Source organism: Danio rerio, chromosome 25 (assembly GCF_052040795.2).
Source record: "Danio rerio strain M-AB ecotype USA chromosome 25, GRCz13ab, whole genome shotgun sequence".
Taxonomy (NCBI): domain Eukaryota; kingdom Metazoa; phylum Chordata; class Actinopteri; order Cypriniformes; family Danionidae; genus Danio; species Danio rerio.
In genome coordinates this window covers 18,707,062-18,725,598 of record NC_141045.1, presented here as the reverse complement: position 1 = coordinate 18,725,598, position 18,537 = coordinate 18,707,062, and the positions used below count along the sequence as shown (strand labels likewise).

The following is an 18,537-nucleotide window of genomic DNA, read 5'->3' as shown; positions in this document are numbered from 1 at the left end:
AGGCATAAGGACTAGACAACCTGCACCATGTTTCTAATAATATATTATAATAGCATGTATTATATGAAGTTTATTATTAAAGCTTTTCAAATATATATTGTTGTTTGCATCCTTTTTGTCCCTGCGCTATCTGTCTAAACTGTTGCGTCTTCCATATTTTTTACAGTCATTGGAACAGACGTTGTCTGCTATTAAACTACGTTTCCCAGGAAGCTTTGCGCGCTTCTCTCACGTGTTGTTCAGTGTGGTTCCTGTGTCCGTTCCTGGTCCGTTCATTCTTATTTTCTTCTTAAAACATGTTTTTTCAGTTCGCTTGGCGAGGAGTTTACCTTTCTGAGGGCTTTTAGGATGTATTGTCGATAATTTTACATTTGAGGGAACGTTTTGTAACTGTCAGGAACAACAAGATGGTCTCATGTTTATAAAATATTAAGCAAGTTGACAGTCAACATCGTGACGCGACTTCTAGACAAATCTTTGTCAGCGATTTAATATCGACACTAAATAGGTATAAATAATAATCAATGAGGCCAGATGACTGAGGTCAGTTCACAGTCATGGAGAGTCTACATTTGCCTTCTGAGGTAAGTCTGTCTATATATTAAATTAGTTAATTGTTGCTTGCTAGTAGATGAACAGCTATATACATGTAAATATACACATATACGTACATAGTTTCTCTCTGTGTGTATATAGCATTATATACATATAACAATAGTTTTAATATATACTTTTTGAATAATTAACAATATATAATAAAATTATTTGAGTAAAAATGTGCAAATATAAATATACATAAAATTATGTACGCACATATTAATAATTATACATATTGTGTTTATTCATATTATGCATACAAATTCTATATTTTGGTCATTTTAAGACAAACATGTCATTGAATATGTGTGTTCTTGTTGTAATGTGTGTAACCTTTGACCTTCGTCTCTTCTCCAGATCATTACCTACATATTTAGTTTTCTGCATGTAATGGATCGAAAGGAAGCGTCACTGGTCTGCAAGAGCTGGTACAATGCAAGCCAAGACTATCCGTTTAAGGTTTTTCTTTTTTTTATACAGACATTAATTAGAATTTTAACGTTAGTTTGAATTAGAATAATTCACTTTTAAATGTGTTTAAATTGTCGTGTGTTTTCTTCACTGCAGAGAAACCTTACCTTCAAGTTTCCAGCATCCTCCTCTTCTCTGGGCTTCATCCGAGGTCTTGCGAGACATCCTCGCTGTGGCCTGGTCATCAGCCATCTGGATGGGTCCAGTGTGTCCAGGCAGGTGCTGCTTGAGGTCGGGCTTCACCTCGGGCCTCGGCTTGACAGTCTGGCCCTGCCTGGCAGCAGTATCACCGAGTCCTGCCTGCTGGAGCTCCTGCCCCGACTGACCAGCCTCCGCAAGCTGGACCTGCAGGGTCTCGACAGCCTCTTCATGTCTGGAGCTTTTCTGTCCAGAGAGGAGCACCGGCGGAAGGTTGAGGAACCCTCTTTCTTTAGATATTAAAATCTGTTCCTAATTATGGTCTGTTTTTTTTCTTTTACTATGCATATAATTGTTGCGATGCTTGTATTAACAACTATAATAATTTTTTTATAATCTGTGTCGAATATACAAATGGGGTATATAAACTTCTGATTAATGTGACTTTCAATTTCATAAGGTACCTTTTACATCATTGATGTTGTAATGTAATTAAAATATAATCAGTTAAATAGACTTACGCATTTATTTAGATGTTATAGGTGAAGCGAGAGGATTTTAGCTGATAGCCTAGTGTTTAGTGCATCAATATGTAATGCAGACATCCTGATCACGTCCCCTCTCTTTCACCCAATTCCTGTCATCATGTTGTTGTCAAATAAAGGCAAAATATATCTTTATATATATATATATATATATATATATATATATATATATAGTAATTTAGTTAAGCTTAAATCATTTGAAATTCTTTTTATAGATAACTGTTGTAGAGTTACAGTTGAAGTCAGAATGATTAGCCCCCCTTTGAATTTTGTTTCTTTTTAAATATTTCCCAGATTATGTTTAACAGAGCAAGGAAATTTTCACATTATGTCCGATAATATTTTTTCTTTTCTTCAGGAGAAAGTCATTGTTTTATTTCAGTTAGAGTAAAAGCAGATTTAATTTTTTTAAAAACCTTTTTAAGGTTAAAATTATTAGAAAGTTATAGATTTTTCAATAGTCTACAGAACAACCATTGATTAACAATAACCTGCCTAATTACCCTAACTTGCCTATTTAACCTAATTAACCGAGTTAAGCCTTTAAATGTCACTTTAAGCTGTATAGAAGTGTCTGGAAAAATATATAGTCAAATATTATTTACTCTTATCATGGCAAAGATAAAATAAATCAGTTATTAGAAATGAGTTATTTAAACTATTATGTTTAGAAAAAGAAATCTCTCTGTTAAATGAGGAATACATAAACAGGGGTTAATAATTCATACTTCAACTGTATGCTTATCTATTATTATTGAATTGTCTATATATAGTATAAAACAAATCAATTGGTTTAATACTTATTATTTACACAATGTAAAATATAATTTGGCTATATGTAAATTATAATGTTATATTCCTATATATGTTATAATTTAATTACAGTTTTGAAATTAACAGTATTATAATAAATTTTAAAATAATTATAGCTTTCTGTCAAAATTGAGTATAGCTATGTATATTTTAGTTAGAATTTGTAGAATTTATTACGTAATTGTTGTAATTTTACAATTAGATTAGAATTTAGAATTTCTTAATAAAATTATATAAAAGTGTGAAAATTCATAGTAATGTGTATGAAATGCTTTTAAAATGTTTATTGTAATAAACTTAATCTTTTGTTAATAGTTTTTACAATCAACAAAAAACTATTATTGTATATATATATTTTTAAACGTTGCATTTAGTGTGATCTAAAATTTTTTTATAATATTTTAGTATTTGTTTGATTTGTAGTTAATGTTTTATATTTTACTATAAATAAAAATTATAATGACATTTTTATTTGTAAAAAGTATACAAATTTATAGGTTATTTTTGGATATATTTTACTGTTAAAATCAGATATTTAGATTTTAGTGTATACTATGTTGTATTTCTATTTTTAAATAATACAAATTATTGTTATTTATGTTTTATATTTCATTATAGATTAAAATTAACACATTTAAATCATTTTGTATTTTTCTTTTTGTAATTAGTATATTTTTAACACTTTTTTTCATTTTAATAAAACAAATATATGCACATTATTTTTATTTAACATATTATGAATTTAAATATTAAAGTATGTATTAAAAATATCCAAATATTGTTGTTATATGAATATATGTTTTCAGGTCTATCGTGCTCTGCTGAACCTGGAAGAACTGAACCTGTCTAATCTGCGCTACCTCTCTGACCTCTCCTTCAACCGGCTGACCATTTGCACTCCTGGACTGCGGCGTCTCTCTCTTTCTGGGTGCCACATCTCCTTCGAGTTTGACCCGTACCGAGGCTGTCCTGTAGGCTCCGGCTCCTCCGCTCTGGTTTCCCTCCGAAACCTTCTGAATCTCCTCCAGAAGCAAACCTCCACCCTCCGCAGCCTGGACCTGAGCCGCACCGGCATCACACCGAAGTCCCTCCGCTCCATTTCCAAGCTCCGCGGCCTCCGTCTGGAGGAGCTGAATCTGCACGGCTGTAAAGAACTGACCGATTACTCCATCGAGATCCTCTGTAAGTATCAGAGCGGCCTGCGGATGCTGGATTTGAGCGGCTGTATGGAGCTGAGCTGCAGGGCGGTGCTGGCGGTGGGTGCGGAGCTGAAGGAGCTGAGGGTCCTTTCGTTCTCGCAGGACTGGAAGATCACAGATAAAGGTCTGGCCGAGCTGATGATGCTGCCGCATTTGAGGAGCCTGGATCTGTCAGAGTGTCTGCATGTGAGCGGGACAGAGCTGGTCAAAGGCTTGTCTGGTCCAGAACCCAGAGCGCAGGTGGAGACCCTGAGCCTGAGGAACTGCACATATATTAGGGTAAGTGATTGAGCAACCAATCTATCACTAAATTATAGCTTAAAGAAGCACTCCACTTTTTGGGGGACTGGAAATAGGCTGCTTTTACAGCTCCTGGGTCTGGCGGGATCACTTTTAGCTTAGCTTAGCATAAATTGTTAAATCGGATTAGACTAATAGCATCTTGCTCAAAAAATTCAAACAAGAGTTTTGATCATTTATATTAACGCTTGATCCCGCTTGAAGCCCGCCTTCTAGTAAAGGAGCCTATCATTGATCACTATATTCTGACAGTTCTCTGGGAGAGGGGCTCGGTCAATATTTGTGTTTTTATGACAATTTTTGCAGCTTCATTGTTATGAAACCTCTGAAGTCGACAAAAACGCTGGAATCTTATCGAAATTCTTTCGACAGACATGAGAACTATATCAAAATAAAGCTTGAAATCTCTCTTTTAAATGAACCGACTATGCTTGAAAACAAATGTTATTTGGTTTTGTAATCTGTATGAAACGAGATAGAGGTACAGTCCATCCCATCTGACCTCATGAAGCCCCGCCTCCACCATTCAAAAATGCAAATCACATGACAACAACTACTTGAGTGCCCACAAATTGTGAACAAAGAGGCCGCTGTCATTTTGGGAGCTGATTTGGCATCAATACTACGTTGGGAATTACTGAAGAAGACCAGCATGATTGGATGAAGCATTGTTTAGAGCATTGGTGTCAAACTCAGTTCCAAAAGGGCCGCAGCTCTGCACAGTTTAGTTCCAACCCTAATTAAACACACCTGATCAAACTAATTGAGTCCTTCAGGCTTGTTTGAAACCTACAGGTAAGTGTGTTGGAGCAGGGTTGGAACTAAACTGTGCAGGGCTTCGGCCTTCCAGGAATTGAGTTTGACACCCCTGGTTTAGAGGATGATATTGTGTAACCCGGAAACAGAAACAGCCATAAATGAAGTGTTTTGTTGTGATCTTGTTCCCTGTTAGTGCGCATGCTCATTAGCTTTGTAAACCTGAAACAAATACTGTTTTTGTGTGATTTGAATGTTTAGAAACAAAATTTAAGATAGAATTGTTGTTCAATTTTATTGTTGATTCCAAATATGAAATTTAATCACGTGTTTGGCCAACCGAGTAACATTTCACAAAGAGCCGCAGAGTTGAATGACTTGCCTTAAAGAGACTTTAGTATAAACACTTAAAGGGAAATAACCAAGGGATTTTGCTGCCGTATCATGACTGCAGCAGGTGCAGTTACATTACGCAGCGGTGTTATTTAGCTGGTGACTGTTTTCAGGTGCTGCGTAATATCATTGTGCCTGCTGCAGCCATGGTACAACAGCAGCAAAGTATTTTAATTCTGATGTTAAACTAAGAGTATAGTTCCAAGCTATATCGCCTTAGAAAAGAGCAACTTTTCATTTTACATAGTACACAATGTAACTACAGAAAAGTCAAGCTTTAATTTGGAAAATTATCTCAACTTTTTTGAGCAAGATGCTAATGGTCTTATCCGATTCAATGATTTATGCCAAGCTAAGCTAAAAGTGCTCCTGCCAGCAGTGTTGCCAGATATAGCACTTTTTCCAGCCCAAAATTTGTCCAAAAACCAGCCAAACGCACAAAAAACGCCCGGAATATTAGATTAACAAATTAACCGAAACTAAATTTAACTAGTTACCTAAACTGTCATAATTTTTAACCATACAGCAGCAACCAACACCAGCAGTCACAGAACCACAACATAACCGTTGTGAAGATTACACTACCTATTTGAGCTTGATTTACTTTCGAAATGGGTTATAAAGTTGTCCCATTTGGCATTTAAATTCGTTTGAACATAATTTGGTGCTGCTTGTCGGTCAGACAGCTTTTCTATGTTTGTTCTTGCTGTCAGTTGTGGTAAAAAATGATCAATAAGGGTCAGGCGCTGTATGATGCGCGTGCAACCGAAGGGGAGTCAGATTTGTCCGGGGAGGACAAATCTCCTTCACCTCCTTTTGCAGGTGGGCCCACATGGTTTGCCCTATGCGCTGGTCACTACGAACTGAATGGAGTAGAAGCACACAGTTATGTTTTGTTTAATAAGTTGCATAAAAATTATATTTCAAAACCGCCCAAATTTTGACAACCAGTCAATGTCTTTTTTTAACCCGCAAAATCAAATTCAAAACCGCCCAACTGATTTCAAACTCAATCTGACAACACTGCCCGCCAGACCCAAAGATTGATTAAAAGGATTCAAAAATGGTCTGTTTAGCTCTAGATGAATTGGAAGATGAGCTGATTTTTGAAAAAAAAAACAGCGTGTTACTTTTAATAAACTGTTTTTATTTAGAAAAGTTTTGTAATCTTATTATGTAATATTATTTAAAAAATATATTTTATGTGTTTATATTTTTTTCTAAATTGTTTTTTTTAATCAAAATTATCATAGATAATTTTTTCAAAAGTTTATTAACTAAATAGTTTTTCAAATGAAACATTAAAATATTTTAGCAATAAAACATGTTGAATTAATTGAGGATTCGATTGTGAATGTTATTTTATTTTTGTCAAATGTGTTGTTTAACTGAGCTCATCTCTTGTTTACAGCTTTAGATCTGAAAAACTGAAATAGTATATTAACTGTTAATCTTTTTATTGTTTTTTTAAGCTATTTGTTGAATGTTGTTTTTGCTGCTCTAAATAAATATTTGTATTGTATGCATTACCAATACACTATCATAAAAAAGCCATAAATGTATTTCATGATTAATGATAAACAAAATACTTGTGTCATATTGTGCTGGGCAGGATTCAGTGGTGTTTTCGCTGGCGCAGCTGCTGGGTGTTCATCTGCGAGAGCTGGATCTGTCCTCATGTGTTTATCTCACTGATCTGAGTGTCCGAGCCATCGCCACCTTCCTGCCCGCTCTGCTGGTGCTGCGGCTCGGCTGGTGCAAGGAGATCTCAGACTGGGGGCTGCTGGGCATGACAGAGCCCACCAAACACTGCCAGCCCTCTGACAGAGAGGTGAGAGTGCTGCTGTCATCAGCACATCCTGTCATCATAGTACGCATACAGTTAAAAAATGTCAAATATATTTACATTTTCATTTATGCGTTAAACAAGATGTGCTTTAACTTCAGACTTAAGTTCACTTAACTTCAGACTAATTTGAGAGTATTTACATCCAAATCAGGTGAACGCTGAAGGAATTATAACAGTTTGCCTATGTGCTTCCCATTTGTTAAGAGTCCAAACGTAATTGGACAATTGGCTTCTAAGCTGCTCCATGGCCAGATGTGTGTTATTCTCTCATCTCAATTACTATGAGCAGATTAAAGGTCCAGATTTAATTTCTTGTGTGCTATTTGCATTTGGAATTTATTGCTGTCAACTCCCAAGATGAGATCCAAAGAGCTCTCACTTTCAGTCAAGCAAGCCTTCATTAGGCTGAAGAAAAAACATCAAAGAGATAGAAAAAACATCAGATTAGAGTTCTCAAAAAGCCCTCATAGTGCTGGAACAACATCCGATGGACAGATGAGACCAAGATCAACTTGTACCAGAGTGATGGGAAGAGAAAATTATGCAGAAGGAAAGGAACTGCTCATGATCCTAAGCAGTGAAGCATGGTGACATGGCGTGGGCATGTGTGGCTGTCAATGGAACTGCTTCTCTTGTATTTATTGATGATGATACTGATGACAAAAGCTGCAGGATGAATTCTAAAGTGTTTCAGGCAATATTTTCTGCTCATAGTACTTCAAAAGTCATTGGATGGCGCTTCACTGTGCAGATGGAGAATGACCCAAAGCATACTGCAAAAGCAACCAAACAGTTTTTGAAGAGACAGAAGTGGAAAGTTATGCAATGGCCAATTTAATAACCTGACCTGAATCCCATTGAGCATGCCTTTCACTTGCTAAAGACAAAACCGAAGGGAAAATCCCCCAAGAACGAGCTGGAACTGAAGACAGTTGCTGTAGAGGCCTGGCGGAGCATACCCAGGAATGAAACCCAGCGTCTAGTGATGTCTATGAGTTCCAGACTTCAGGCTGTAATTGACTGCAAAGCATTTTCAACTAAGTATTAAAAAGTGAAAGTTTGATTGATGATGATGATTCTGTCATATTACTTTTGGACCCTTAACAAGTGGGAAGCACGTATGCAAACTGTTGTAATTCCTACACAGTTCACCTGATTAGGATGTAAATATCCCCAAATTAAGGCTGACAGTCTGCAGTTAAAGGACATCTTGTTTGTTTCATTTTAAATCGATTGTGTTGGTGTATAAAGCCAAAAATGTTAGAATTGTGTCAATGTTCAAATATTTATGGACCCAACTATATTTATATAAAACACTATATATTATACTATCTTGTTTTATATTTGGTATTGAAACACAATATCATACATTAATAATCTACTTTTGTTTATATATTTAAATCACTTGTTATACATTTTGAAAACAATTTTAGCATGGACTTAAATATATTTTTGATATAAAAATATATTTTATTGAGCCTCATCATTAAAAAGACATTTAGCATCATGCATATTTAGCCAGAAAAAAAAAAAAACTTATTTGCATTGCACACAAATGGTCCAGTTTGTTCATAAGTGGCTCATGTGTGAAGGAGGATAAAGGGCCGAGCTTTACTAGGACGTTTGGAAACATGGGCTTTTTCCAGCCTCCGAGCCTGCCTTTCCAGGACAAGCCCCGTCTGGTGACGGATGAGGATCTAGAGGAGTTCAGGGATCAGCAAGGTGCATCACTGCTGGCCCTCAGAGAACTTCAGGTGCTGGAGCTTACAGCCTGCTCAAAGCTCACCGACACCAGCATCACACAGGTCAGACATCAGCGCATGTGCTCTACTCTGTACATATGAACAATATCAATAATAAAAAGTTAGATTATTTTATTTATGCTTCTAAAAATCTCAATTGTAATAAATGTTTTGATTATTCTATTAGCTGGAATTCAGGTTCGTGTTCATAACACAGCTTTTATTTGGAAGGTTTGCATTCAAGAAAGATCTTGGATGAATAAAACATATTATTATGTTATAATGCTCAATTTAATGATTGAGTTTATTTTTCATTTATATTTTAGCATAATACATGAGTACTCATTTATAAATCTTGTGTAATCATCAATTACAAATTGTAATAGTCAAAATAAATGATATATAATTTTAGTTCTAATATAGGCAAACCTCTTTTGTACAGCACATTATTATCTTATAATATTAATAATAATGTTTCATTGGAAAACATTTTTAGATTTGTAATATTATTGTTATCATTATTTTCAGCAAATCTAGAAATAAAGTACACAAATTAAATCAGAAAATAATTATTTTAAAAACATTTTTTTATTTCGATTAAAATTGTATAATTGCCTAATCTGAAAACACAGAATTTGATAACAATAAAAAAGCATCCAAAATTGTATACGTTATACTTTTTTCATTTGAAGTTAGTCATGTATTTTTAATTCAAAACTGTAATTTACTTAGCCTCAAAACTGAGTCAGAAAAATTACATAATGCCACTCAATTTTCCCTCTAAACACATGAATTCTGTATTAATGCCAATCAGTCAGTTATAAGTACTCAAGATAATCAACAGAAATGAACTAGTCTGATTAAACCATAATACATGAAGACATTTTTTGCAGAAAAAACTCCCCAAACATTTTTGTTATTTTATTCCATAGAGTTTGATAACAATGAAATGGATAGGGTCCAAAAAGAAAGGTAAACTTTAATATTATATTTTGTAGATTTCTTCATTAATTAGTCAAGTATTTTGATTACAAGAATGTAATCGAGCCTTAAAACAGTGATAAAACTGACATAATGCCACTCATTTTTTCAACTATTGTCTTAAGGAAATGTGCTCTTATAATAAAAAAATAATATAATAAATGAATTCTGACTAATTTAATGCCATTTTGGCAATAATAAGTAGTTTAACAAAAGATAATCAACAAAAATCATAATACATTTTTTTTTCTTTTACAGATTACAAACAAACATTTTTTTGTAATCTAATTCCATAGTTTAATAACAATAAAATAGATTGTATAGGATCCAAAACTATAATGTTTAACTTGAAAGGTTTCTTGATTTTAATTAATTAGTCATTTATTTTAATTACAAAAATATAATTTAGATTTAAAGAAAAATCTTCAGAAAAATTACATTATGCCACTCAATTTTTCTTGAGCGTAGTTGCCAAACAATTGTCTTAAAAATTTGCTTTAATAGGGGAAAAAAAAGAAGTCTGAGTTGATGCCATTTAGTTAATAAAAAATGCGCAAAAAAATAATCCACAAAAATGTACTTGTTGATAACAAGGTACTTGAGTTTGATAACAATAAAATAGATTTTATAGGGTCCAAAATATATATAAACTTTTAATATGAGTTTTGTAGGTTTCTTGATTAATTAGTCATCTGTTTTGATTACAAAACTGTAATTGAGTCTTAAAAAGGGTTATAAAAATTACATAATGTCACTCAATTGCCCTTGTAAATATAGTTGTTACTATTGACTGAATGAAAATGTGCTTTTCATAAACAAAAAAACAAGAAAAATGTTTATTTATCTAATACAATTTAATTAATAACAAGTGTTCAAACAATCAACAAAAAATTAATTAGTCTAATTAAAGCATAGGAACAATTTACAGGAAAAATCCCCAAACATTTTTTAATCATGCATTTTGATTACAGAACTGTTATTTTTAGTCAATGGAACTCAAAGGGACATAATGCCACTCAATTTTCCTTGTAAATGTAGTCGTGTCACTATTGTGGAAGTAAAAAGTGCTGTTATAGCGGAAAAAAAAAAAGTTTAAAACACATATGAATTCTGACTTATTCAATGCCGTTTAGTCAATAAAGTACTCAGATAATCAACAAAAATAAACTAGTCCAATTAAACCACAATACATAAACACTTTTTTCTTTTACATAATTTTTTTTAATAATCTGATTCTATCGTTTGATGACAATAAAATAGATTTTATAGGGTCCAAAAATTTGTAAACTTTTAATGTTAAATTTGATAGGTTTCTTGATTTCAATTTAGTCATTTATTTTGATTACAAAACTGTAATTAAGTCCAGAAAAAGACATAATGCCACTTAATTTTTTTTTTGTAAATATAGTCACGTCACTATTGTCTAAAGGAAAATGTGCTTTTATTGAGGAAAACTAGAAAAATATTTGAATTCTGACTTATTTATTGCCATTTGGTCGATAATAAAAAGTGTTAAGTGTTAATGAACCATTCTGATTAAACCATAATACATGAACACTTTTCTTTTTACAGAAAACCCCCCAAACATTTTTATAATCTGATTCTATAGAGTTTGATAACAATAAAATAGATTGTAAAGGGTTAAACTTTGAATCTAAAATTTGATCCGTTTTTTTTTTTTATTTTGATAAATTGTTCATGTTTTTTTTTATTACAAAAATGTCATTTAGCCTCAGAAAGTCCAGAAAAATGGCATAATGCAACTTAATTTTCTTTGTAAATAGTTGCGTCATTATTGTCTGAAGGAGAATGTGCTTTTATAGAGGGAAAAAAAGATTTATGACTTATTTAATGCCATTTAGTCAATAATAAGTGTTCAGATAATCAAGAAAAAAATGAACCAGTCTGATTAAACCATAACACATGAACACTTTTTTGTAATCTGATTGCATGATTCACCTTAAACTGAATGTAACACTAAATGTCTTCTGTTGTCAATCTCTGCTAAACGTGTGTATCTCAGGTCCTCCGTTTTCCCGAGCTGCAGCGTCTCTCGCTCTCCATGCTGCCTGAGATCACTGACGACAGCCTGGTGTCTGTAGCTCTTCACTGCTGCAGCCTCACCAGCCTTTCGCTCAGCCACTGTCCTCAGATCAGTGATAAGGGCATGGCTCGAGCTCTTCCGCTTCTCCACAGACTCCAGCACCTCTATCTGGCCTGCTGTAACGCCATCACCAATGAGTGAGTAGCTGCGCTCCCACTTTTACTTTCAGTCTGCACTAAATCATTTAACATGAACCCATTCATTAATGCTGTACGAGAGTAGTTTACCGGAGTAAATACAAGCTTTACAACGGATTACATTTACTGACATGTGAACACTGTAAATATAGTGTCGCTGTTTTAAGGTGTGCATATACAGTTGAAGTCAGAATTATTGGCACTCCTGAATTATTAGACCCCCCTCTATATTTTATTCTCCAATTTCTGTTAAACGGAAAGAATTTTTTTCAGCTTATTTTTAAACATAATAGCTTTAATAACTCATTTCTAAACACTGATTTATTTTATTTTTGCCATGATGACTACATAATATTTTACTAGAAATTTTTCAAGATACTAGTATTCATCTTAAAGTGGAAGTGAAGCACTCAGTCAAGTTTACGTTATTTTGTACATTGGTTTCCACTTTATTGAAAATATATATTACAAATTCGATTAATGTAACCATGTTGCAAAAAAGGCAGGTTGTACTATAAATTGTAGACCTAGGGCGCCGACATCTTGAAATGTCGCTGTGTCTGATGTCACAGGGTTGGTTTCGTTCCCTCAGCTGAACAGATTCAGTCATAGTAATAGACTGGACACGGAGACTGCAATGCCTCATTTAACCCAATGCATGAAGTTGTGGACGTGGAGCTTGTGCCAATTCAAGCATCAGATGTGTGTGTATATATTGCAGGGTTCATTCACATTTTCACTACCAAAATTCCATGACTATTCCATGATTCTTCCAAGACTTTCAAGTAAATATTCATGACCTAATGTTTCATGCAATGTCTACATATGCGTGGTAAGGAAAAACAATGCGTATTCTAATTTATTACAGCATATAAAACATGCAGCAATCTATTTAGTTTCAATTTATATTTATATCTATGTAAGATTGATTAAGATAATGCTCACACTGCACTAATAATGTGAGAGTATGTGATTGGCCAAGGACAAAATAGAAGTCAAGACAACTAAAAACACTTTACTTCAGGACGCATTAATACCTCTCTGTAGGTCTATTGGAGACATTCATAAATATTCCTAGTAAATCTAATAAATGTTGGAGACATACTACATAAACGCGCTAAATTGCACTTCCGCAGTGTTTATTTAAGAGCGCACGAGCAGAGGAAATCGGCGCGCAAGTAAAGAGATTTGCATGCTTGTATTGCTCGAATGCGATCTTGACTTGCAATACTGCACTCACGACATTTGTCATTGAAACGCCATAGGTACTTGGTAGATCTGTGCAAAAGGCCTGCCACTACAGCTGGAAAAATCCTTGAGGAAACACTGTAACCTGTATTTAAGAATACAGATATCTGTTTTCCATGACTTTTCCAAAACCTTGTGGGTTTTTCCAAAAATTTTCCAGGGCTGGAAAATTCCATGACTTTTCCAGGTTTTTCATGCCCGTATGAACCCTGAGATTTATTTATTTATTTGAATTTTTTTTTTTTTTGCCCTTTTTATTTCTGATCATTTAGTGCGCTTAGGTCCACTCTCTGTATTATGCTTTCCTGACTGCCTGTCTGGGTTTCAACCTTCATATTTGTTGATTATCTGAGTACTTATTATTGACTGAATGACATTGAAAAAGTCAGAATTCATATGTTTTACAGAATTTCTTTAGTTTTCTTCTATAACAGCACATTTTACTTTAGACAACAGTCAGGGGACTATGCCTACAAGAAGAATTGAGAGGCATTATGTCATTATTACACTGTTTTTAAAGCTAAATTGTGATCAAAATAGAGAATTAAAATAATTAAAATACATTGAGTTTATAATATATATTTTGATTAAAGTGTCAATCAATTTACAAAAAATTGTAAACTTGACTGAGTGCTTCACTTCCACTTTAAAGTTAATTAGGTTAATTAACGCAAGTCATTGTATAACAGTGGTTTGTTCTGTAGACAATCGAGGGGGCTTATAATATTGACCCTAAAATGGTTATAAACAAATTAAAAACTGCTTTTATTCTAGCCGAAATTAAACAAATAAGATTTTCTCTGGAAGAAAAAATATCAGACATACTGTGAAAAATTCCTTGCTCTGTTAAACATCATTTGGGAAATCTTTGAAAAAGAAATCACATAAGAGCTAATCATTTTGACTAATAATTGTATATTGTTTTATTGTTAACCAGAATGAATATCTGTTCGGGGTAGAGGCAGGTTTTGTAACGCATTAAAAACTGGTCAAACATTGAGATTGGCACTTTTGTTCAAATGCCTGGAAGAAGACTGTTGAAGTTACAGTAAACCATCTAGATCAATGCTTGGAGTATGAATGGAAATTATGCATCCCATATAAAGAAAGTAACAAATAGGAGGGGTAGATTCAGGAGCTAGTCAAAATTAGACCGGGAAATAAGACAAACACCTTAAAGTCCTCCAGTAGTGATACCTACAAAACATCATTGGTCTGTTTCAAATGCCAGTAGCTGATCTGCAAGTGCTCTTTATAGGGAATTACAAACTTTGACAGTGAATTAGTATGAGACATATTTTGTGGCATTTTCAAAATACAAAACTACAGAATTTTATTTTGATACATTTATGGCTGCTGTGTTTTGTAGTTTCTTTTGATGCACTTAAAAATGAGCTATTTAGTATTTTATTTTAAATACATTTCAATGTATTTTTGCCCATCCCTGCTAGTCCGATTACATATATTATCAGGGTCTATCTGAACACAGCTAGTGTTGTTGTGGTAGGAAAGGTCTGATCTGTTTAATACAGTTATCATATTCCTCCAGAACTCTGTCCATCATTGCTCTGCATTGCGATAGACTGCGAACCCTCGACGTGTCCATGTGTAAAGACATAACAGTGCACCAAGTGGACCTCCTTCAGTCCCGACTACCCTTCCTGGAGAAAGTCCAGTGCCGCTTCGCCAACGGGGCAGATTTCACTATGGTATTATGAAGCTATAGCATCCTGCTAAAGGTGTGTGGTATTTATGATCTAATGTCCTTTTTTCTTTGCAAGCTGATATTAGATTGTTTTGGGACAAAAAAAAAACCCTGAAAATGATTCACTTTCACCAAAGAAAATTGTTCAAAACAAACCTGGAACTGAGCTAAAGCCACTTTAAAAAGTGACCAGTGTAAACATTCATATCAAGTTAGAGAGAGCTCAACCAAAATCTAAAAGGTGATCTTTTTTTCATTGATAAGTCAAAAAAAACATCCACTTCTGAAATGTAAATGTTGGCCGTTTTTATAGCCAGAAGCTGTGGATCTTTGTTGTAAAACAGGGGTATCCAAACTCAGTCCTGTAGAGTCGGTGTCCTGCAGTTTAGCTCCAACCCCTATTAGACACACCTGAACCAGCTAATCAAGCTCTTTCTGGGTATACTAGAAACATCCAGGCAGGTGTGTTGAAGGAAGTTGGAGCTAAACTATGCAGGACACCGGCCCTCCAGGACTGAATTTGGGTGTTCATCGATAATGTGATTTTATTATTTGAAAAATGATCTACAAATCGATTAACAACCTCAGATGTCACAACAGGTTTTCACTAAAACTCTTTCTGGAGAAGATGTGTGGTGTTTTGACTTTTGGAATCAAGCTGTTGCACTCTAAACAGTAAAACAATTGTCTTAAGTGAATATATTTAAAGCACTTTAAACTCAGGTATAAAAGAAAAATCTCTTTCTTCTTTGTGTTTTCTGGCATGTGGCCATAAGTTATGAATTATTATGCTACTGAATGTATGCAAGAGTTTTGAGCTGTGTCCGAGCGTTTCAAACGATTCCAACATGATCTGCTATTGATTAGTAGATATAAAACCACACTTCCAGACTGTATTCCTGGCCGTGTCAATAAACTTTTATAAATGTGATGTTATGCTTTTGTTCTTGTGATTTGAATATGAAGTGTTTGTAGGTTCACACCTATCGGCTTCTGAACAGCAGCTGATCACTTCTATGATTATGACAAAGTAATGAGCTCAAAGGTCTGCTGTTCTAGAATTGACTGATGTTTAATTGTGTTCATATATACTTAAAGTTCGCATTAGTGGAAATCTTCTAGTACTATTGTGGAACTCAGGAGAGACAGAAGGAAAAAGATGCAAATTTATTTTCTTTTCGGCTTAGTCCCATTATTAATCTGGGGTTGCCACAGTGGAATGAACCGCCAACTTATCCAGCAAATGTTTTACACAGAGGATGCCCTTCCAGCTGCAACCCTTACACACTCATTTCACACACAAACACCTACCCAACTCACCTGTACCACATGTCTTTGGACTGTGGGAGAAAACCAGAGCACCCAGATGAAACCCAAGCGAACGCGGGGAGAACATGCAAACTCCACACAGAAACACCAACTGACCCAGCCGAGGCTCAAGCCAGCAACCTTCTTACTGTGAGGCGAACGTGCTACCCACTGCGCCACCATGCAGCCCACACTTAGTAATAATAAAAAAAAATGTTATCAATATTATCAATATTTTTTCTTACAAAAACGATTATTAGTGAATCAAAAACTAAACTCTTGCTGACTAAAAAGATTTATAGTAAATCAATAACAAACCTGCTTTTACAAACAAAAAGTGTCTAGTGAATCAAAAACAAAACGCTTTTACTAACTAAAAAATACTTAGTAAATCAAAAAACTTTAAAAAAAAAAACAATAAGGTTCCAGAAAAGATTTTCAGTAAATCAGCAAGCCTGCTCCCATTTAAAATATTCTTCTTGATGAATCAAAAACAAAACTGCTTTATGAACAAAAATTCTAAGTCAATCAAAAGTAAACCTTCTTTTACAAACACAAAACGATTCTTAGTGAATCAAAAACAAACCTCCAACTAAAAAAAAAGTTTTAGTAAAAACAACTAACTAAAGAAAAAAAGCTTATTAGTGAATCAAAAACAAACCTCCAACTAAAAAAAAAAAGTTTTAGTTAAAACAACTAACTAAAAAAAAAAAGCTTATTAGTGAATCAAAAACAAGTCTGCTTTTAGAAACAAAGATTTTTAAAGAATCCAAAACTAAACTGCTTTTACAGAAAAAGGATTATTATTGGATCAAAAACAAATATGCTTTTAGAAACAAAAAAGATTCTTAGTAAATCAAAAACAAATATCCAGATTCTTAGTGAATCAAATGAAACCTGCTTTTACAAACAAAAAAGGTTCCTGTTGAATTAAAAACTCAATTAAAGGGTCATGACACCCCCCACTTTCGGTTAAAGTCTACTTCAGAATTTTTTCAAAAGATGCATGATTAATGGGCGTGGAGCTCCGCGAGCATAGGGCAGGAGTGGGCGTGGCCAGCAGGGGAGAACGTGAGCGAACAACTGTTGTTGTCAGTTAGCTTACAAAATGAGACAAACCGTGAGGAGACGCATGAGTTTATAGTTTACAAAGTTAAAATGCAAAGAAATGAACTAATTTAATAACCACAATTTATATCATTATAAAGATAAGTGTGTTCAGGTAAACCCTATAAATGAGGACTTCTCCCTCAATCCCCGTATCCAGCAGACTCAGTGCAGCAGGTCTCCTGACCTGTATATTTTAACCGTTAGCCCTGCTGGTAATCTGGAGGTTTTAGGCAAACACAGCAGCACAGTGATGTCTGAATGTGAACGAACTCCTGATAAAAGACAGCGTCCGCCATTCTCTAATTCTCGTGCTGCTCTCCCGACAAAAATGCTAGCAGCACACACACACAGCTTTGCTGTATGATCAGCCCTGACAAGATCACGGGGAAAAAACATGCAACAAACCGACGCGTCATCATTGCACTTGCAGTTCTGCGCTACGTCGCCAATTTTGATCCCGCCCCAAAAATCATTTTAAACCCGGAAGCTGAAATTAGCTGACAAAAGCTCAAAATTATCCAGTTTTCCCCACAATTAAAGCTGACAGATGCTAACATTGTCTTAACTGATGCTCAACACACACACACACACACACACACCTGATAATATAAAAAAAAAAGTTCTCCAGGGTGTCCTGAACCTTTAAAAAGCTCTGACTAAAAAAAGATTCTTAGTAAATCAACAAACCTGCTCCAATCAAAAACATTCTTATTAGTGAATCAAAAACAAAACTGTTTACAAGCAAATTCTTAGTGAATGCCAGTGGAAACAAAACAAACCTGCTTTTATGAACAAAAAAGATTCTGTGATTTAAAACATGTTTTTTTTTTCTCTTTATATATTGTTAGTGAGTCAAAAACAAACCTGCTTTCACAAACAGAAATGATTCTTAGTGAATTAAAAAATAACTTGCCATCTAAAATGGATTCTAAGTGAATCAAAAACATAACGCTTACTAAGAAAAAAAAGATTCTTATTGAATCAATAAACCTGCTCTCATTTAAAAACATTATTCGTAGTAAATCAAAAAACAAAACTTTTTTACGAACAAAAAATATTGAATCAAAAACAAAACTTCTAGTGAATAAAAACCACACCAACTATCACAAAAAAGATGATTCTTAGTGAATCAAAGACATCA

At 34.2% G+C, this 18,537-nt stretch overlaps 1 protein-coding gene across 2 annotated transcripts; it reads left to right on the top strand.

Annotated features, from left to right (window-relative positions):
- Positions 1–219: 219 nt before the first annotated feature.
- Positions 220–15,907, top strand: fbxl9 (F-box and leucine rich repeat protein 9). Of its 2 annotated transcripts, none has more exons than XM_087312056.1 (8): positions 220–584; positions 955–1,056; positions 1,165–1,479; positions 3,371–4,042; positions 6,825–7,043; positions 8,708–8,866; positions 11,808–12,025; positions 14,823–15,907. In XM_087312056.1, the coding sequence occupies exons 1-8, from the start codon at positions 558–560 to the stop codon at positions 14,989–14,991; spliced, it is 1,881 nt and encodes a 626-aa protein (XP_087168182.1). In that variant the 5' UTR covers positions 220–557; the 3' UTR covers positions 14,992–15,907. The 2 variants fall into 2 exon arrangements, with proteins under 2 accessions (XP_087168182.1, XP_087168181.1); XM_087312055.1 differs by having other exon boundaries at positions 8,654–8,866.
- Positions 15,908–18,537: the final 2,630 nt, after the last annotated feature.

Bases quoted from the DNA above. Each gene is read 5' to 3' on its own strand.
- fbxl9 (XM_087312055.1), top strand. From the start codon at position 558: ATGGAGAGTCTACATTTGCCTTCTGAG. The intron at 585-954 runs GTAAGTCTGTCT...TCTCTTCTCCAG, and splicing joins GTCTACATTTGCCTTCTGAG to ATCATTACCTACATATTTAG. The intron at 1,480-3,370 runs GTTGAGGAACCC...ATATGTTTTCAG, and splicing joins GAGAGGAGCACCGGCGGAAG to GTCTATCGTGCTCTGCTGAA.